Source organism: Dermochelys coriacea, chromosome 6 (genome assembly GCF_009764565.3).
Source record: "Dermochelys coriacea isolate rDerCor1 chromosome 6, rDerCor1.pri.v4, whole genome shotgun sequence".
Taxonomy (NCBI): Eukaryota; Metazoa; Chordata; order Testudines; family Dermochelyidae; genus Dermochelys; species Dermochelys coriacea.
This window is the reverse complement of record NC_050073.1, coordinates 47,556,517-47,575,513: the sequence shown is the minus strand read 5'-3', so window position 1 is coordinate 47,575,513 and position 18,997 is coordinate 47,556,517. Positions and strand designations below refer to the sequence as shown.

The 18,997-nt window shown below is 43.0% G+C and overlaps 1 protein-coding gene across 2 annotated transcripts in view; it reads right to left on the bottom strand.

Moving 5' to 3' along the window:
• LDLRAD3 (low density lipoprotein receptor class A domain containing 3) overlaps nt 1-18,997 on the bottom strand; it is a 164,648-nt gene that overhangs the window by 78,393 nt on the left and 67,258 nt on the right. For both annotated transcript variants that reach the window (XM_038405624.2, XM_038405626.2), the window contains 2 exons: nt 9,544-9,669; nt 4,417-4,551 (listed from right to left, as the gene is read on the bottom strand). In XM_038405624.2, the coding sequence (XP_038261552.1) occupies nt 4,417-4,551; nt 9,544-9,669 (261 nt within the window). The remainder of the gene's footprint in view (nt 1-4,416; nt 4,552-9,543; nt 9,670-18,997) is intronic.

The window sequence follows — 18,997 nt, the reverse complement described above, 5'->3', positions numbered from 1 at the left end:
ACAAGAACATCTGAGGAACAGTGGGGGGGAACAAACATGGGGAAATAGTTTTACTTTGTTTAATGACACTTTGTGCAGCCACTCCCAGTCTTTATTCAAGCCTAAGTTAATTGTGTCCAGTTTGCAAATTAATTGCAATTCAGCAGTCTCTCGTTGGAGTCTGGTTTTGAAGTTTTTTGTTGTTGAAGAATTGCCACTCTTAGGTCTGTAATCGAGTGATCAAAGAGATTGAAGTGTTCTCTGACTGGTTTTTGAATGTTATAATTCTTGATGTCTGATTTGTGTCCATTTATTCTTTTACGTAGAGACTGTCCAGTTTGACCAATGTACGTGGCAGAGGGGCATTGCTGGCACATGATGGCATATATCACATTGGTAGATGTGCAAGTGAACGAGCCTCCGATAGCATGGCTGATGTGATTAGGCCCTATGATGGTGTCCGCTGAATAGGTATGTAGACACAGTTGGCAACGGGCTTTGTTGCAAGGATAGGTTCCTGGGTTAGTGGTTCTGTTGTGTGGTGTGTGATTGCTGGTGAGTATTTGCTTCAGATTGGGGGGCAGTCTGTAAGCATACAGACTAAAACGGCTGCTACTCTGAAACCAACTTGGAGACAGTGACTCTTCATTTATGTTCTCGTAGAATACTTGGCCCATTATACACTTTATACCTCCACATCTGTGACAGGCAGGTAAGAAAGCATTGTGTCATTTACAGATGCGGAAATAGAACTATGCTGATTTGTCCAATGCCCCAGAAGTCTGTCAGAGTCCAGATTTGAATACAGGAATTCCTTACTCCCACTTCTGTGCTCTGATTCCAATGCTCTATGGAATTGTGAAAGCACCTAATTGTTTTGTAGTGCATTACATTATTCCTATGGCTATTCTGGTCACAGTGAAATCACAGTGTAGAGTGAGAGTATGATTTCTCTCTATGGGAGGCTCAGTTTTGTAAAGAATAAGACAGAATGACTTTGTTTAACCCTCCCCTTAATCTGACTCTTCCAGAGAAGCAAAGATAAAGACTAAGTAACATCCTCATGAAATGAAAAGGAGTACTTGTGGCACCTTAGAGACTAACAAATTTATTAGAGCATAAACTTTCGTGAGCTACAGCTCACTTCATCGGATGCATTTGGTGGAAAAAACAGAGTAGAGATTTATATACACACACACAGAGAACATGAAACAATGGGTTTATCATACACACTGTAAGGAGAGTGATCACTTAAGATAAGCCATCACCAACAGCAGGGGGGGGAAGGAGGAAAACCTTTCATGGTGACAAGCAGGTAGGCTAATTCCAGCAGTTAACAAGAATATCAGAGGAACAGTGGGGGGTGGGGTGGGAGGGAGAAATACCATGGGGAAATAGTTTTACTTTGTGTAATGACTCATCCATTCCCAGTCTCTATTCAAGCCTAAGTTAATTGTATCCAGTTTGCAAATTAATTCCAATTCAGCAGTCTCTCGTTGGAGTCTGTTTTTGAAGCTTTTTCGTTGAAGGATAGCCACTCTTAGGTCTGTGATCGAGTGACCAGAGAGATTGAAGTGTTCTCCAACTGGTTTTTGAATGTTATAATTCTTGACGTCTGATTTGTGTCCATTCATTCTTTTACGTAGAGACTGTCCAGTTTGGCCAATGTACATGGCAGAGGGGCATTGCTGGCACATGATGGCATATATCACATTGGTAGATGCGCAGGTGAAGGAGCCTCTGATAGTGTGGCTGATGTGATTAGGCCCTATGATGGTATCCCCTGAATAGATATGTGGACAGAGTTGGCAACGGGCTTTGTTGCAAGGATAGGTTCCTGGGTTAGTGGTTCTGTTGTGTGGTGTGTGGTTGCTGGTGAGTATTTGCTTCAGATTGGGGGGCTGTCTGTAAGCAAGGACTGGTCTGTCTCCCAAGATCTGAGAGAGCGATGGCTCGTCCTTCAGGATAGGTTGTAGATCCTTGATGATGCGTTGGAGGGGTTTTAGTTGGGGGCTGAAGGTGATGGCTAGTGGCGTTCTGTTGTTTTCTTTGTTGGGCCTGTCCTGTAGTAGGTGACTTCTGGGTACTCTTCTGGCTCTGTCAATCTGTTTGAAAATTAACAAACTGGACAGTCTCTACGTAAAAGAATGAATGGACACAAATCAGACGTCAAGAATTATAACATTCAAAAACCAGTTGGAGAACACTTCAATCTCTCTGGTCACTCGATCACAGACCTAAGAGTGGCTATCCTTCAACAAAAAAGCTTCAAAAACAGACTCCAACGAGAGACTGCTGAATTGGAATTAATTTGCAAACTGGATACAATTAACTTAGGCTTGAATAGAGACTGGGAATGGATGAGTCATTACACAAAGTAAAACTATTTCCCCATGGTATTTCTCCCTCCCACCCCACCCCCCACTGTTCCTCTGATATTCTTGTTAACTGCTGGAATTAGCCTACCTGCTTGTCACCATGAAAGGTTTTCCTCCTTCCCCCCCCTGCTGTTGGTGATGGCTTATCTTAAGTGATCACTCTCCTTACAGTGTGTATGATAAACCCATTGTTTCATGTTCTCTGTGTGTGTGTATATATAAATCTCTACTCTGTTTTTTCCACCAAATGCATCCGATGAAGTGAGCTGTAGCTCACGAAAGCTTATGCTCTAATAAATTTGTTAGTCTCTAAGGTGCCACAAGTACTCCTTTTCTTTTTGAGAATACAGACTAACACGGCTGCTACTCTGAATCCTCATGAAATATGGCTCTTTTCTTCTCCTGGGTCCAACCCCTCACTTCCAAAAGCAGATTGTCATGACAACACATGCAACCTGGAGACAATCCAGCCAATAAATCTGCAGAGGAAGTAGCCATCCCAAGTGTGGAAAGAATGCTGCTGCTTTAAACCTCCAAAAGGCACAATAACCCCCAAACAAATTAATCTTATTAGTCTGCTGTAGGCCTGCCAGAGTGCTGGTAAATATTTTCAAACCTGCAGGAGCACCAATGCCCTCCCCGCCCTGCAGGGTGGAAGCCCCGAGACCCCTCCACCCCATAACTGAAGCCCAAAGCCCCAAATGAGGGGGAGCGGGGGGAGGAAGGGGACACTCATGGGGGACTCCAGGAAATAATCTCTGAAAATTTAAGCCCTGCCTATGGTGAAAAATAACGCATCCCTTGGCACACTAACAGCCACATTATCACAGAAGCAGTACACAAGTGACTATGCCTCAAGTCTTTTCTCCTCCCGTCCCTAAGAGGAGGATTAGACCACAATGTTTCACTAGTCCAGCAGGAAGATTCAACACCTGCCTCTCTCAGGCTTCTCTCTGATTAAAGGTGTGTTTGCAGGTTGCCCACTCATTGAACCCTCTCTGTGCCGGGAGTGTCAATGTGACCCTTTTTATGCTCAAATCTTAAACAAAAGGAAAGAGTTTTTCGTAGTAAAGAAGGAAAGGGAGATGGGAAGAAACATGCTTTAAAAAAAAAAGTTTAGTGATATTGTTACAATAGTGCTTTTTCCTTACATTGGCATTCCTGTGCACAGATGGGAAGAAGGCACAAAGCTGCGTCCTAGGCCATATTGAGTTAGTCTGCGTGGTGGGAACAGAATGCAGGACTTCCAGTCACAAGTCCCCCATTTTGGACACTGACATGCCCATATGATCACAGTTTATTGAGCCTATAATGCTAAAACAAGTGGCAAACTACTGAACAAATAATAAAAAAAACACTCCCAGAACACACAGTCTCATCATCTTCCTATAATATTTCAGCTGAGTCATGAACAGCAGGAGCAGCAGACCAGAGTTAGATTTTTCCCTTCTAACTTCCACCCTCTCCATTTTCAGCTAGCTATAATTTTTGAAACTTTCACTTTTTTTAGCCTGAAATTTTTCAGGCTTGGTCTCCACCTGAAGGTGAATTGTTTTTCCCTTGAAAGTCTGAGCAAAAAAGGTTCAGCCTTCTTAAGGGTGAGAAAAAAAACATGTTCCTACTATAAAAAGTGTCTTGCAAAATGGAATGTGATTGTGCAATGAGAGTCTATAGTGTTATGTGTAGACAGGTTTACCCATCCGTGTAATGGGAAGAATGCTCAGAGGTTCTCTTATCTCTCTCTTTAAGCCCAATCCAGCTCCCACTATAGAAAGACTCCTCCTGACTTCAATGTGAATTGGATCAGGCCTTGTAAGCTCGGATATCTTCGGACGAAAGGTGCTCTTGGAGGCTTTTGAAAGCTTAGATAATGAACTACACACAAACTGGAGAGTTGCAACAAACAAACATTGCCATAAGATTATTTGCATGGGGAAGACAGAGCTGTTATTCGCAACACTGGCTAAGCCAGGAGTGTCATATTTTCTTCTAAATCTGGTCCTCAGTAGTTAGGCTTTGCTTAACGCTTCAGAGTGCAACCAAAAAATCCTGTGCCTACCTTGAGGGCTTTCACAGCTTTCTTCATCACTGTTGTCCTGGCAGTTATTTTGACTGTCGCATACAAAGCTTTTATCGATGCAAAGGCCGTTCTTACAGTGGAATCGGGCAGTAGAGCACAGCAAGGGATTTGCTGCTGTGAAAACAAAAGTGTGATCTTTCATTAGAAATTAGTTCTCACCCAGACAGAGAACTACTCCCTAAGGGCTCCTACAAAGATGGGTCACAACTCAACATTTGGTCTGTTTGCTGAGCCTGTGGGAGTAACATGACAGTCAAGTAAACTGAGTACTTCTAAATGATGGGAGTTAGAAGTTTCAATTCATGTAATATTCATTAGAATTATCAGAGAGCTACCACAGTTGTGATAGGCCTTCTCTTCAAACTGTATTACTCACTCTTAGATGTTTAAACATTACTCCTATTTTAGGCAGGGCTGTTCGCCTATTATTAAGGTTGCCCAACACTTCCCATTATAAGCAAAACAGGCACGTCTAAAACTTTGCCCAACTTTAACCATTTGAGCAGATGTTTCTTATGCCAGGATGTTTCTTATGCTTCAGGCTGTATTTGTGTGTGTGGGGAAATTTTTAGCCAAAATGGTTCAGCCAGTTCCGAGAACGAGACTATGGGAAAATATTTTGCCCATGTTAAAACAATTCAGGCGACGTTTTCTTATAAACCTCAGGCTGTACAGCAGGGATTTGAAACTTAGCAGGTGGTGACCTTTGTATCAAAGATGTGCCTTTTGTCATCTCTGTGAAAATATAGCCAAGTTATAAGTCTCTGAAAAACTGCAATTCGCCAGTGCTCAGTAGAGACTTACTGGAGCTTCACAGCTTAATTCCCCAAAGATTCCATCAAGAATGGGCATGCTCTAAACTGGGGGTGAGCAGGACTTTCCATGCAATTACAGTTCCCAGCTGCTCTGGGCCATGACAGGTCTTGGTCTGACCCAGAACTGAGAGCAGAGAGCATGTCTCATAATGCATATGTATGAGGGGACCGAATTACGGTTGCACAGGCAACCTTAATTCTGACATTTCCTAACTTTTCAGGGTTTGACTTTGTAACCTTAATAATGTTCTTTTAAGTTTGTGTGTATGTAATATTTATACTGTGATAGTCTTAGGAGAACCAGTCATAGGCGAGGACCCCAGTGTGCCATGTGCTGTACAAACAGCAAACAAAAAGGCTCTATATGGTCAAAGATTTTATAATTTAAGTAGATTCGCAGAAGCAGAAAAATATCATCCACTTTCCCCTTCTATCCTAGCATTGTTAGTTACAGCACATTTACTGTTCTGTCCAGTCTCATTTGAAAAGTCTCAAGCTGAAAGATTTCAACCACTTCCCTTAGGAGACTCCACACTCTAATACATCTCACTGTCAGGATAAATATCAGGGAAATCTGACAAAGTTTCCACTTTCTTAATTTCATCGTTCTACTCCTAGCTATACCCTTAGTATCACACTAAATACTCTCTCTCTCTCTCTCTCTCTCTCTCTGAAGGATGTTTGCACCCTTCATATACAGCATATGTAACCATACCTTCCTTCTTACTCATTGCTTAGCAAAGCTAGACATTATTTAACACTCTTAATATCTCCTCATAAGTCAATCCCTCCAGCCCCTTAATCATTTTTGTTGCTCTTTTCTGAAATCCCTCCAGTTTCTGGAAACGAGGGGATTCAAACTGAATGCAATATTCTAAGTTAAACTTTAAAAAGAAGTTGACAATGCCCTTTTATTAGCCTTGTTTGCTTCCAAGTGTGGAACTGCCACAATTACCAAGGAGATTACAGTTCTCAAAGACTAACAGGCTGCCTGCCTTTTTTTTTTTTCCCTTCTTTAAAACTAACCAAAAGAGCCTCCCAAACAGTACATCTGAATCTTTGAAATGAAACATAGTTTAAAGACCTCTGTTCATACAATCTCCTGTAGATAAGACAGACACCACACACATATTAGCAAATTACATATATACAACCCTGTAACCCTGCAATGTTCATTTATAATGAAAATGCCAACTCTGCATTGCCTTTAAGCTAAATGCATGGCATGTAGATTTCATAGTGGACACCAGGGTCTACAGTACCATTGCTTCCAGAGAAACTGAGCAGAAAGTAAAAACGAGGAGTCCTTGTGGCACCTTAGAGATTAACAAATTTATTTGGGCATAAGCTTTCGTGGGATATAACCAACTTCATCAGATGCATGGAGTGGAAAATACAGTAAGCAGGTACAAATATACAGCACATGAAAAGAAGGGAGTTACCTTACCAAGTGGGGAGGTCAGTGCTAACAAGGCCAATTCCCAACAGTTGACAAGAAGGGGTGAATATCCACAGAGGAAAAATTACTTTTTGCAGTGCTAACAAGGCCAATTCAATCAAAGTGAATGTGACTACAAAAAGTAATTTTCCCTCTGTGGATATTCACCCCTTCTTGTCAACTATTGGGAATTGGCCTCATTAGCACTGACCTTCCCCCCCCCCCACTTGTTAAGGCAACTCCCATCTTTACATGTGCTATATATTTGTACCTGCTTACTGTATTTTCCATTCCATGCATCTGATGAAGTGGGTTATATCCTGAAAGCTTATGCCCAAATAAATGTGTTAGTCTCTAAAGGTGCCACAAGGACTCCTCGTTGTTTTTACTGATACAGACTAACACAGCTACCCCTCTGAAACCTGAGCAGAAGGTAGAGACATAGTTTAAGCATATTGAAGGTATTATCTTTAGCCACATCTGGGGAAGGGTAGAAGATCAAAGGATCACTATGATCATTTGTAAGGCACACTCATAGCTATATATTGCATGCACACAGGAAATTATGTAATTCATAACCAATTACATATGTGTTGAGCTGATGTATTTTAAAAACGTGCAGTCTAACTTCTCATTCCACCACCTCAAAGGATTTATTATTCAAGGCACCTTGGTCCAAAGCTCCTTCTAGTCCCGTTTGTTCAAGAATAACCCAAAGATCACAAATCATTTCCTTAGACTTTAATCCTCTTCCTCTAACTTCATTCTCTCTCTAGGGGTGCCATCCCCCACCGCATTCTCCCAGGGCCCAAAGCAGTCACTACAGGCCATCAACAGATGGCATCTTAAAGAAAGGTCAGAGATGTTGGTGCTACCACAGACACACATCAGGGTGGGGGGAGCACAGAGATGAAAAGGGAATGTCCCCCTGTGCAGTGGACAGTGATGTATCACGGTCAAAATTTCTCCTTTTGTTATCTGAGATAGCTACTGTCTGTTGTCCTCCTCCTGACCTTTAAATGTCATTAAGAGGAAAAAAAATCCAGCCTGCTCTGGCAAAAGTGAGCAAGTGCTTGCTGAAAGCTGCCACCTGCAGACCCAGAGCTCATCAGCGTATTTACCAACTCTAGTTAATAGCAGCAGAGTTGCCTGATCAAGTATAATCTTTCCTTACTGCTATGCTATATCCTTGCTGTAGTTACTGATACAAAAGGGTCTAATTCAGCCACGTGCAAAGGTTTTAGCACAAGTCAAAATGTATTAAAAGTAACTTTCTGCTGTGACTTCCTTGAAACCCACTGATTGGGAGAAAGGAAGATAAATTATTTTTCTGTCATTTTTATAGCAAGCTTGCCCAATTTGGGGGAAATTCACCCATGGCACACAAGTCCCATTTCAAGCTTTTAAGTCACACTTAAGTGACGTATAGGCTTTGTGCTGGTTTTCCATACAGGGGTGAATTTCACTCTTTCAAATCAACTAACTATATTGTTTTTCTAACAGCCAGCTCCCAGGATCTGAATGTCCAGCCAGGCTCTTTGTCCTTCCATCCCCACCAGTAATAGAGAGTCAGCAGTCAGCTGATACACAAGGTAGACGAGCTCTACCATAGCCATATTGACTCTGTAGGGCTCTGTTAGTGAAGTCAGCAGATGTGTAATCCAGAGACCAGCAGTGCAGGAGAGGAGACAAAGAGAGGAATGAGAGAAGATAAGCAATGCCTAGACCATGGAAGTCAGCCTGTGAGAGAGATACAGGGAGCAATTTCTTACTATGATCCACTCTTATTTAGCGAAACTCTCTTATCTAAAGAAAGTTAAAGCTCGATAAACATGAGTGCGGACCCCTACCCCACCATCCACTGCTCTATTATAACAGAACTGTCAAGTTTAGCAAGGGCACCAGTAATAAAACTGGGGAGCATATCCTTGGCAAGTAGCAGCAGGCCGACCTGGGTTGGTTTATAAAAAAAGACAAAGCTCAATGGTGAGTGTTTGGAGGTTGTAGAGTGGCTGGTTATGTTTCAGTGTTTAATGTGGATCAACAGCAAACAATAATGCTTTAGTAACTAAGAATATAAAGACTTTCTAGGCAGGACCTGTGACCCAGACCCTACCCCCCCCCCCAGCTGCTGAGTCCTACCACCTTCACCTGGACCCCCCTACAGCCTCCCATTACCATTGCATCCAGAACCCCCCAACCAGCCCCTGTGCAATCAGATCCCCCACTGAGCCGCCCGCACCCAGATTGCGCCCCCCCACAACTCTGTCAACTCACACCTGGATCCCCCCACATGAAGCCCCTCCACACTTGGATCCTGCTTTGCTAAGCTTGCCTGCCCACACAGAGGGACAGGACCCTGGGGTGCTTCTGAGGCAGGCCCGGACCTTGCGCTGTGTCAGGGTTGGATGCAGCCTCACTGCTGAGTCGGTGCACAGTGATCTCCCACCTTTGTGCAGCCAGTGGCTTGTGCGCCCCAATGCCATGCTGGAGCCGCCACATTTATTTAATACACAAAATCTGGAGAATTTTGCAGAATTTTAAAATATTGTGCATAGAATTTTAAAAAATTGGTGCCAAATTTTAATTTTTTTGGCGCAGAATGCTCTCAGGAGTAGAGTTTACACTTTCTGATGTGGCAGGTTTCTGATGGTTATTAACGCTATAAATCTCCTGTTGCTACCGAGAGGCCCTGTAATTACAAAGCAAAAAAACCACAAGACTATTTAGGTAGCAAACAGAGAGTGTGCATCTAAATCAGAGTTAAGGAACTGAACATCTCTTTCTTGTGCAGTATTGATTTGTTGAAACAAACAAGAGGTTTCTCCATGTGCAGGTAGACTTGGCACTTACTACAGTTTTCTTCATCGCTGCCATCTGGACAGTCCTCAAAGCCATTGCACCGGAAGCGGCCAATGATACAATGGATCCCACTAGCACAGGGGAAGAACGTGGAGCCACATTTGGATTTGGCTTTTGCTGCAAGACAAGAAACACAAAGAAAGCCAGAATTAGGGAAACAATTTGCAGGAGACTAAAACATCTTCATATCAGAAGGATCTAAACGCAGGGCTGACCAGACACTCCCCATTACAAGACCCTGCTTTCAGTTCTTATAATTTTGTCAAGATTAAGTTATTTAAAGGACAAAATTTTCCATGCAGGGTATCTGCCTCGGCTGATTTTTGTGTTATTTTATTTTGAGGGTGGGGTTTTTTTTTGTTTTGTTTTTGGGGGTTTTTTTCCCCCTTTTTTAAGCCAAAACAGGTCAGCTGTTTCTGAGAACAAGGTTAGGGGGAAAATATGTGCTTCTGCCCATGTTAAAAAAATTCTAGCAACTTTTCTCTTAGAAAAGCTCTAGAACGGAGACATGAAATTTGGTAGGGGATGGAGGACCTTTGTGTCAGGAGTACTTTTTTGCTCTCCTTGTGAAAATCTGATCAAATGTGGCCAAGTTATAAGGCTTTGGGGGGGGGGGGGAAATTACCGAGCATGTTCAAACTGTGGAGCCCTATTCAAGTTCTGCAGCTAAAACCCCCAAAGATTCTGTCTGCATGGAGCAGACTCGAGCCTGGACTTTCCCGGCAAATGGAGCTCTGGATTGCTGAGGACCACGCTGGGTCTATAGACCTGAAAGGAGAGCAGTGAGCCTGTCTCTCAGGTGCCCAGGACGAATTGCCTACTGGGCTTGGGCAACGTGGAGGAGGGAGATGCCTGATTCAAATGCAGAAGAGACAAGAGCCAGAAGGTTGTGAGGAGGAAGACTGGGACTGGAGGAAGGGAGGGAGGGAGGGGAGGGGAATTGGTAGTCAGGGTGTGGGAGGAGACAGGGACTGGATGAGCAAAGAGAGTGGGACAAGAAACCGGGGTGTGAGGAGGATAGCAATATTGGACAAGAAGCCTGGGGAGAGAGATTGGAACTGGGATTTTGTGGGGATGGGGGACAGAGAACCAAGGGGAGGGAGTGAAGGGGGTGCTAGAGGCCAGGATCAGGGAGAGAACGACCATATGAGGAGCAGGAAGTGGGGAAATGAGGGCAAGCTGAGGAAAGAGACTAGGGGCAGAAGGGGGGAGACTGAGATAGGCAGTCCAGAGGGGTAAGACTAGGGACAGGTTAGAAGGAATGGAGCGAAAGGGGCCACACTTAGAGCATGATCCCCTCCACAGCCTGGAATATAACCCATAATTTCTGAGTCTCACCATCCCTCTGCTGTCAGAAAATATCTGTGAAACCCACTGGGAAAGTATGCCTCTTCACAGAGAATCTGTGATAGCCCACTACAGTTCTGGTCCAGCAGTAGGTTGTCATTCCCCACCAGTTACTCCATTAGCGCAAGTGGCAGAGGTCCGTGTGGTGGCTCTAAAGATTTTAATCATGCTGATGACCCAAGTGGGTGTCAATACGATGTCATGTGATGGATTTTTTTTGTTTGTTTAACAAAAACACCTTAGGAAATCACACACAAAATTTTGCTAAAAGATTGTAAAGTCAACTACTAAAAAGTTAAGAATTGCCACAATTAAGGTTGTCTGTACAACTCTCAGAGATACTGTAGTGATGAGAATCAAAGAGATGCCCATGAAGAAATGAATAATTCTGTCTTCAGAGCATGGTTTGAATAATGTGCAGTACATAAGCCCTGAGGATATACTTGAATAATGAAGATAAAGCAAAATACTGAATAGCTGATCACTAGTGCACTGAATGAGACAGTGGTCCAGTGGAAAGAACAGTATGTGATCATATAATTAAAGACCATATCATAATGCATAAGTGCAAGCGGTCTGAATTAAGGCTGAACAGGCAACCTTAACTCTGGCATTTCCTAACTTTTTGAGTGCTTGACTTTGCAACCTTAAGGGTTCAATTAACAAAGTTTTTTGTGTGTAATACATTGATTGCATGGTATCCCTTACTCCTCTATCGTGTGACTTTTCTTTGATTGTAAACACTGTAGGGCAGGGACCATGTCTGTCTATATTTTGACAGCATCAGCACAACAATAAATAACGAATAGTGTGTCAAAATGTACACAGCAAACCAGATTTAAGAACGATGATATAATAAATTCCAGGCTACTTAGGACTTCACATTTGTTAAATTGCTGCATAACATGGCCACTCACATTACGATGGCAAGAGCAAAAACATAACTGAGCCATGGGCTCAAAAAGCATCAGTTTCTACCACATGAGCTCAAGAGAAGTTCCATTTAACTGTTAGCATCACAGCTTTTATGGCACAGTTGAGCAGCTTTGATTCCACCAAATAGAAGCCAGTGGTACAGACGTATTCTATTCAGGTCAAAACATTTCATATTTCTATCCTGCCCTTCCTTCCCAAAGATTTCAAAGAGCTGTACAGATTATAGATATACTCTGCAATGGAAATACTTCCAAGGAAGAAGACAGCAATCAACTGGTACAGAATACAATCAATGCACTATCAAAAAGCCAGGGGAAGAAACATCTTTCCACAGTCAACGGGGAAGACACTTGTTAGGGCACAAACCACTTCTAAGCTAAGCTTCCCACCTGTGGTTACCACCACCAAAGAACAAATCATTCCTCCAAAACATCCCCCTGTAAGAAGATTTAACACGTTTGCTCAAACTCCTTTATCCATTCCCTTCCAGTTTTTCACATTGGCATGCAGCTAGCATTTCCCTGAAGCTGTATTAGTGGATTCCGGCCTCTTTGAAAGGTTTCTTATAAGTCACTGTCAATCACTGATCCAGTTCACATACTCGCTAGTGTGTACCTGCATGCAATCAGACCTGCTCAAGTGTGTGCGATTATAATAGAATACATATTGTCCTCCAGTCACTAACCTCAGAGAAAAGACTTAAATTGTACAACTAATGGAGATTCTCCTTTGGCCCAGATGGTAATGGCCTGTTTTCTTGGAGTAGAACGTCCCCAGTTCTAACCCCACCATCACGTGTTATCTATGCATTTGCAACACATGGATTTTATGAGGACTTCCTGAACTGGAGATCAGAGTGCAATGGTGATAGGCAATGCTTTTATGCCCAAAATGAATCTGCGTCTCACAGACTGGCAAAGTTTAACCAGTTTAGGGGATGGTGAGGAAGTGTTACAAAAAGACAGCAAAGAAGGCACAAGGAGTGCAACAGTGGAGAGGAAAAAGGAAAGGAAATTAACTAAGACAGGTGAGGGAGCAAAGAAGCCAGGACTTCGGCATCAATTCGGAGGAGATTCTCTCTAGCAGAGATAAAGTCAACACAGCTGCAATTAAATCTTCCCTGATATCTCTCAGAAGATATTATATACTCTGTTTTAAGAGCAGTCACAGGAACTATTACTTGATTTAGTATCCTTCCAAACCCAAGTCATGCTGTCCCTGCCCTACTCTTTACAGTATTATTAGTTCTCAGTTAGGATTATGAAGTATAAATTAAGATGCATCACTTCAGGTATTCACCAACTACCATTTTTTCCTGAACAGAATCCAAGGTCCACTCAGAAATAATAGGCCATTGCATTGAAGAAAATAGGCGATAAATTATCCTGGAGTTACTGCCATGTTTAAACACACTAACTTTGGTAGCAGAAAAGACAAGTCCATACTTCACTGTGCATTTTACACTTCAGCTGCAGAATCTAATGACCACCAAAGTACCCCTATGGCAAGCACAGTCTCTGTTCACATCCACCAGGTAGCTGGTGCGTATTATGGATTTGACTCTGCATTCACATTAGATCAGGGGTTCTCAAACTGGGGGTCAGGACCCCTCAGGGGGTCACGAGGTTGTTACATGGGGGAGTTGCGAGCTGTCAACCTCCACCCCAAACCCTGCTTTGCCTCCAGCATTTGTAATGGTGTTAAATATATTAAAAAGTGTTTTTAATTTATAAAGGGGGGGGTTGCAGTCAGAGACTTGCTATGTGAAAGGGGTCACCAGTAAAAAAGTTTGAGAGCTACTGCACTAGATAGCTAGCTGGCTTGAATGGCAGTGAGAATTTACTGTCATCACACCCTCACTATAGCGGGGCTCATAGCGCTGCCTATTATGGCTGCCCAGCAATTCCCATGGCAAAAATCTTGTTTTCAGTTGCTTGTAACTTTGCCAAATTTTAACTGTTCAGGCTGCTATTCTATATGCAGAGTTGTCTGTCTCAGTCATTCATTCATTCATATTTATTTATTTATTTATTTTGAAAATTTCAGCCAATGGGTTCCCCCATTTCCAAGAGCCAGGCTAGGGAAAAATAAGTTTTGCCCATGTTAAAAACTATGGCAACCTTTAATTTGAATAGCTCTGCGCAGTGGTTCTCACCCCGCGGTCCAGTCAGCACACAGCTGCAGCCCATGTGACATCCTCAGAGCCATGTGTGTAGCACATATACCGTGTGGATGCAGCCCACAATGGTAAATAGGTTCAGAACCACTGCTCTCACGCCTCCGTGCTCTGGACCAGGCACGTGCCTTTTACCATCGCTGGGAAAAATCTACCCACATTTGGTCAAGTTATAAGCCTTTGAAAAATTGCAGTTTTTACATGGTCAGAGACCACTTCTATCTTAAAAGTCAAAATCTCCTAAGAGTCCATCCTCAGTGAGCATGCTCCACCTTCTCTCAGCTCTCCGCGCTGACTAGGCTGCACATACACCAGCGCCACAGAGTGACTGAACACAGGCAACCTTAATTCTGGCATTTCCTAACTTTTAAGTTCCTGATTTAGCAACCTTAATAATAATGTTCTGTGACCATAGTATATTGCACACGGAATAGCTAAGTCAGATCCCACTGGAGTCAGGAGATGAGGAAAGCAACATGCTCTAGATACTTATAAGAGCAAAACTTTTAGGTCCAAGGAGTTTCATGCTCCTATCGAGGGGCTGAAGTTTTTAAAAGGCTTTTCTCATATTTCTAGAATCTCAAATAGCAATGGTCTAATGAGTGGGTGGGATTCAGACAGATTTGCACTTTCAGGTTTAAACCTAGCCCATGCTGGTAGTGAGAAAAAACTGCTATAATCTAATGATTAAATATGGCATTATGGAGTTTGTTGGCTGCAGTGCACTTGTTAGTGAACAAGAGTCCACAGCACATAAATCACTACTTAAGACATCATTTTCAGTGGCGAGGGCTAAGAGTAGATGGTCCATGGAGACTGAAATATCCTCATATCTTAGAATTTGTTCTTTAAAGTCATGACACAAATACACTGGTAGGTCAACGTGGGGAAGCTTCAATTGCTGTTGCCTATGCTGCACCTGCTGTATGGATAAATGGAGGACTTCAGTCAACAGTCCTTTCAATTCAGCCCCTGCTCACTAGCACCAAATCCAGAAGACAATAAAAACAGGATGATGAGTTACAAGAGGCAGCATACTGATATTCTAAGTTACACAGGACATACAGAGATCCTTACTTATTTTTAGTTTTCCCCTCTTGACACAGATCACCCAAAACAGGGGATTTAAATTTGCACTCCAGGAGAAATAGCATGACTACTTTTACATAATTAGATCAAGTACAAAGAAAAGCAATGAGCTGGAATTCAACCAGTCAATATTTTTCTGGCACATCTATATGCCTTTGCTTGAAATTGGAGGTATTTCCCCTTGTCCAGACCCCACTCGATAACGTGTCATGGCAGATGTGACCCAAGAGCAGTAAATTAAATTAATTTATACACACATCAGCTGGAACAGAATATGCACAGAGTAAACTGAGAACTGACAGTGAGTTGCAGCACCATGGACACTGGGAAGAACAGAACAAGTGCATCCTTTCACCATTGAAACACGCACTTCAGATCCCCTTTTGGCCACCATTAACCACAGAGTAAATCCCCTGTTGCCAAAAAGCACCACCTGTCTCTCAAAATCCAAAGAAAGGTAATAGATTAAGTTAGTTTGGGAAGAGCGCTTCACCAGAGCATAAGTTGGTCTCTAAAATGAAACTCCACACTGATTCACTATTCAAGGATGAAATTCACCCCATGCAGACTGATAGCACAAAGTCTATGCTCAAGTTAAGTCCCAGTTGAGTCCTTTCTGGCAGCTTTATGCTGCCCCACTGCGCAGAGGTCAATTGCCACCAAAAAGCAAAGCTACTTTATAGTTTTTATAGCTATTTCCATAGAATTGGGTGGTATATTCCAACTCAGAAATCACAGCTTGCAGGCATCATTCTGCAGCATTGATTAAAAGACCATATTATTACTAGCTTTAGGGCACCAATAGAGAACCTCAGAAGATAATACATTCCCTTTTTAAAAAGTTTAATCTGTTTATAATTTTTCAGCATGGAGAAGAACAATTCCCTACAGCATGGAACCAAACAGAGACATGGCACATATAACATACAAGCCTAATTATACGTGGTTGGATTAACAAAATTATCAAGCCCCACAGCTCAATCAGACGGTCCCAAAACATGACTGGAAATGGACAGCCTTGCAATGGATCCTCATTATTGGAAGCACCGATGCTTTTGTACTGCATAATTAAGTGTGTGTAATGTCGCAACTGATCAACCAAGATGTGCTATCTAATTACCAGCAAGCAGGGTGTGGAGAGAATAGAGAGAAAGAGAGAGAGGAGTAACAAACAAGGGCTGGGTACAAAAGGTCCAAGCAGCCTAGCAGAGGGAATCCAAATATTGGTCAACAGTACACTGCTGGGAAGTCAAAGAGAAAGGCTTTTGAGAAGCCAGAGGCACTTGCTAGGTGGCCACTGGACTGGAACAGTCCCAAACTGCAGGGCTTATTTTAAAACCTATTTATTACAATTAGTGGTTTTTCTTATTGTACTGAGCTTCATAAATAAAACCTCAAAGAAGAAAGCTTGCTGATTGAGCTGAACCATGTCACCAGCATTTTGCATCTATGATAGTATGACACAGAACAGGTAGATTTCCTATTTTTAATTAAGGAAATTATTTTAAAAAAAGTGCTCTAACTCCATAGTCATTTTCAGATGCGGGCCAGGGAAACATGGCTAACAACGTAGCCAGGTAAGGAGCAGATGTTTTGAGGCTATCCGCAGCTGAAAGTGAACAACACGTATTTCAATATCAGCATTTTTCACTCAAACTGTTGCCTCAGAACTTCCCCAGGTAGCAATCATGCAAAGTAGCTGCATGCTGCTTCACAATCACAGGTCTCAATCCTACAACAACGATGTATTTGACTAATCAAATCTTGGTACCTTCCGTGCAACAGCAGCTACTCTCTAAACTGACTCTGTACCCTGTGCAGATGCTGCATCACTTCACTGCCACAAATATATTCTTAACCACCTCTCTGCCAGTTCACCCTAACTCCAGCTGCTCTTGCAGTGGCCCTCTTTTGATGCTCTGACATTCCACTGAAATCACCATGGAGCATCGTGGTGAACCAGGCCACAGGGCAGTACTGGAAGTTCAAATGGCTTGATGCAACGAGGATGTGAAGCAACAGCATACCATCTACTCTGTGACAGAGTTATACTGCTCCCTCCTTCACTCACACTCCATGCTCAGAAGCACAGTGATTAGCATAAATGGAAGACAAGGAAGAAGTCTCAATTTCAGGCAACTACACTGCGTACGCAGGCCTGGCAATGGGATACGGCACCTTTCACCTCTCGATTGCTGCTTCAAAATCCAAACCAGCTCAGCTGTGACAAAGTTGCATCCAGCTAGTTAATTAATGGGTTTGGTAGTTTCAATCCATTTCCCAGTGGACAACCAATCATCACCAAAAACTGCCACCATCACCACCACCAGCAGTCATTGCACACTGTATGGGCGTGGGGATGCATCATCCTCTGCCTTAAAGGTGGTCCCATGAAGGCAGGGCAAGGGCACATTGGGGCCTCTCTAGAAAATAAGGCTGTCAACCAGGCACCATTCCTCAATACCAAGTTCATATACAAAAGTCAGTTACACTCTATATTCACGCACACAATACAAATGTGATTATCCAAACCTCAATTCGCTTTTGTCCAAAACAGGGCCATTTACCAGCCTATGAGCAAAACCTTTTGGTGACCAGAGTCTAGTGTCCTTCAGAAAGCTCCCTAGGTTATCTGTTTTTATTCCCTCCTCTTTGATCCTTGTCTAACCATTTAAACTGCGTAGATACACACAGATCTTTAAGCAATTATTACTAGAGGAACACAACAGAAAATGTGTCTTAAACAGAAACCTATTTTAGGCTCTGTATTTTTTCTATGGAGTAATTAAGGAATCAATAGTCAAGTTACACTGGTGGGAATAAATCAGCATCTGCCCCATACCAGACACCCCACTCACTTACAGCACACAAATGTAAAAGGAAAAGAATTTAAAAGAGAAAGACTCACAGCCCCCTAATACTGCCACAAAAAAAAGCTCAGTTTCCTTTTGAAAAAGAGGAAGACATTTTTGTTCTTGTGGTGCTAAGGGGATGGTAGCTTTTGCTTGCTCTAATTTAAGTATTAAGGGACAAATCCAAAGTAAGCTCTGTCGCACCAGTGTAATTCCAGAGTAACTTCACTGAAGACAATGGAGTCTCTCTGGATTTACATTGGTGTAATGGGATCCAGCCTTAAGGCACTGCAGCACTAGTAGATCCACATTCTGCTCAGAGCACATGTGTTAGTAATACAGTTCACCACCTTGTTTTTGCCTAGTGATTAGAGCAGGGGACAGGAGAAAAAATGGTTATTCACTTCTCGTAACTGTTGTTCATGTCCATTCCAATCAGGTGTGTGCGCATGCACGTGCATGATGGCCAGACGATTTTTCCCCTAACAGCATCCAGATTTTTCCCCTAGCAGGGCCAGCCTGGGCACCCCCTGGAGTCATGCCTTCATGGCACTCAATAGAGCCCTGCTGACCTGCCGCCCCTTCAATTCCTTCTTGCCAGCTACTCAGACAGAGGGGTAGGAGGGTGGGTATTGGAATGGACACAAACACCACAACTTGAAGAACAACAGTTACAAGGAGTGAGTAACCGTTTTTTCTTCAAGTGCTTGTTCATGTTCATTCCAATCAGGTGACTCCCAAGCCAAGTTCAGGAGGTGGGGTCAGAGCTGTCCACTGACTGCAATACTGCTCTTCCGAAGACCGCGTCATCTCTGGCCTGCTGGGTAATTGCATAATGCACGGCAAAACTGTGTATGGAGGACCACATCACAGCTCTGCAGATTTCCTGGGTGGGAACCTGAGCCAGGAATGCTGTCGATGAAGCCTGCACCCTGGTAGAGTGTGCAGTGATCAGCGGTGCAGGAACACCTGCCAGATCATAGCACCCACGGATACAAGACAAGCCATGACGAGATGCACTGGGATGAAACCAGCTGACCTTTCA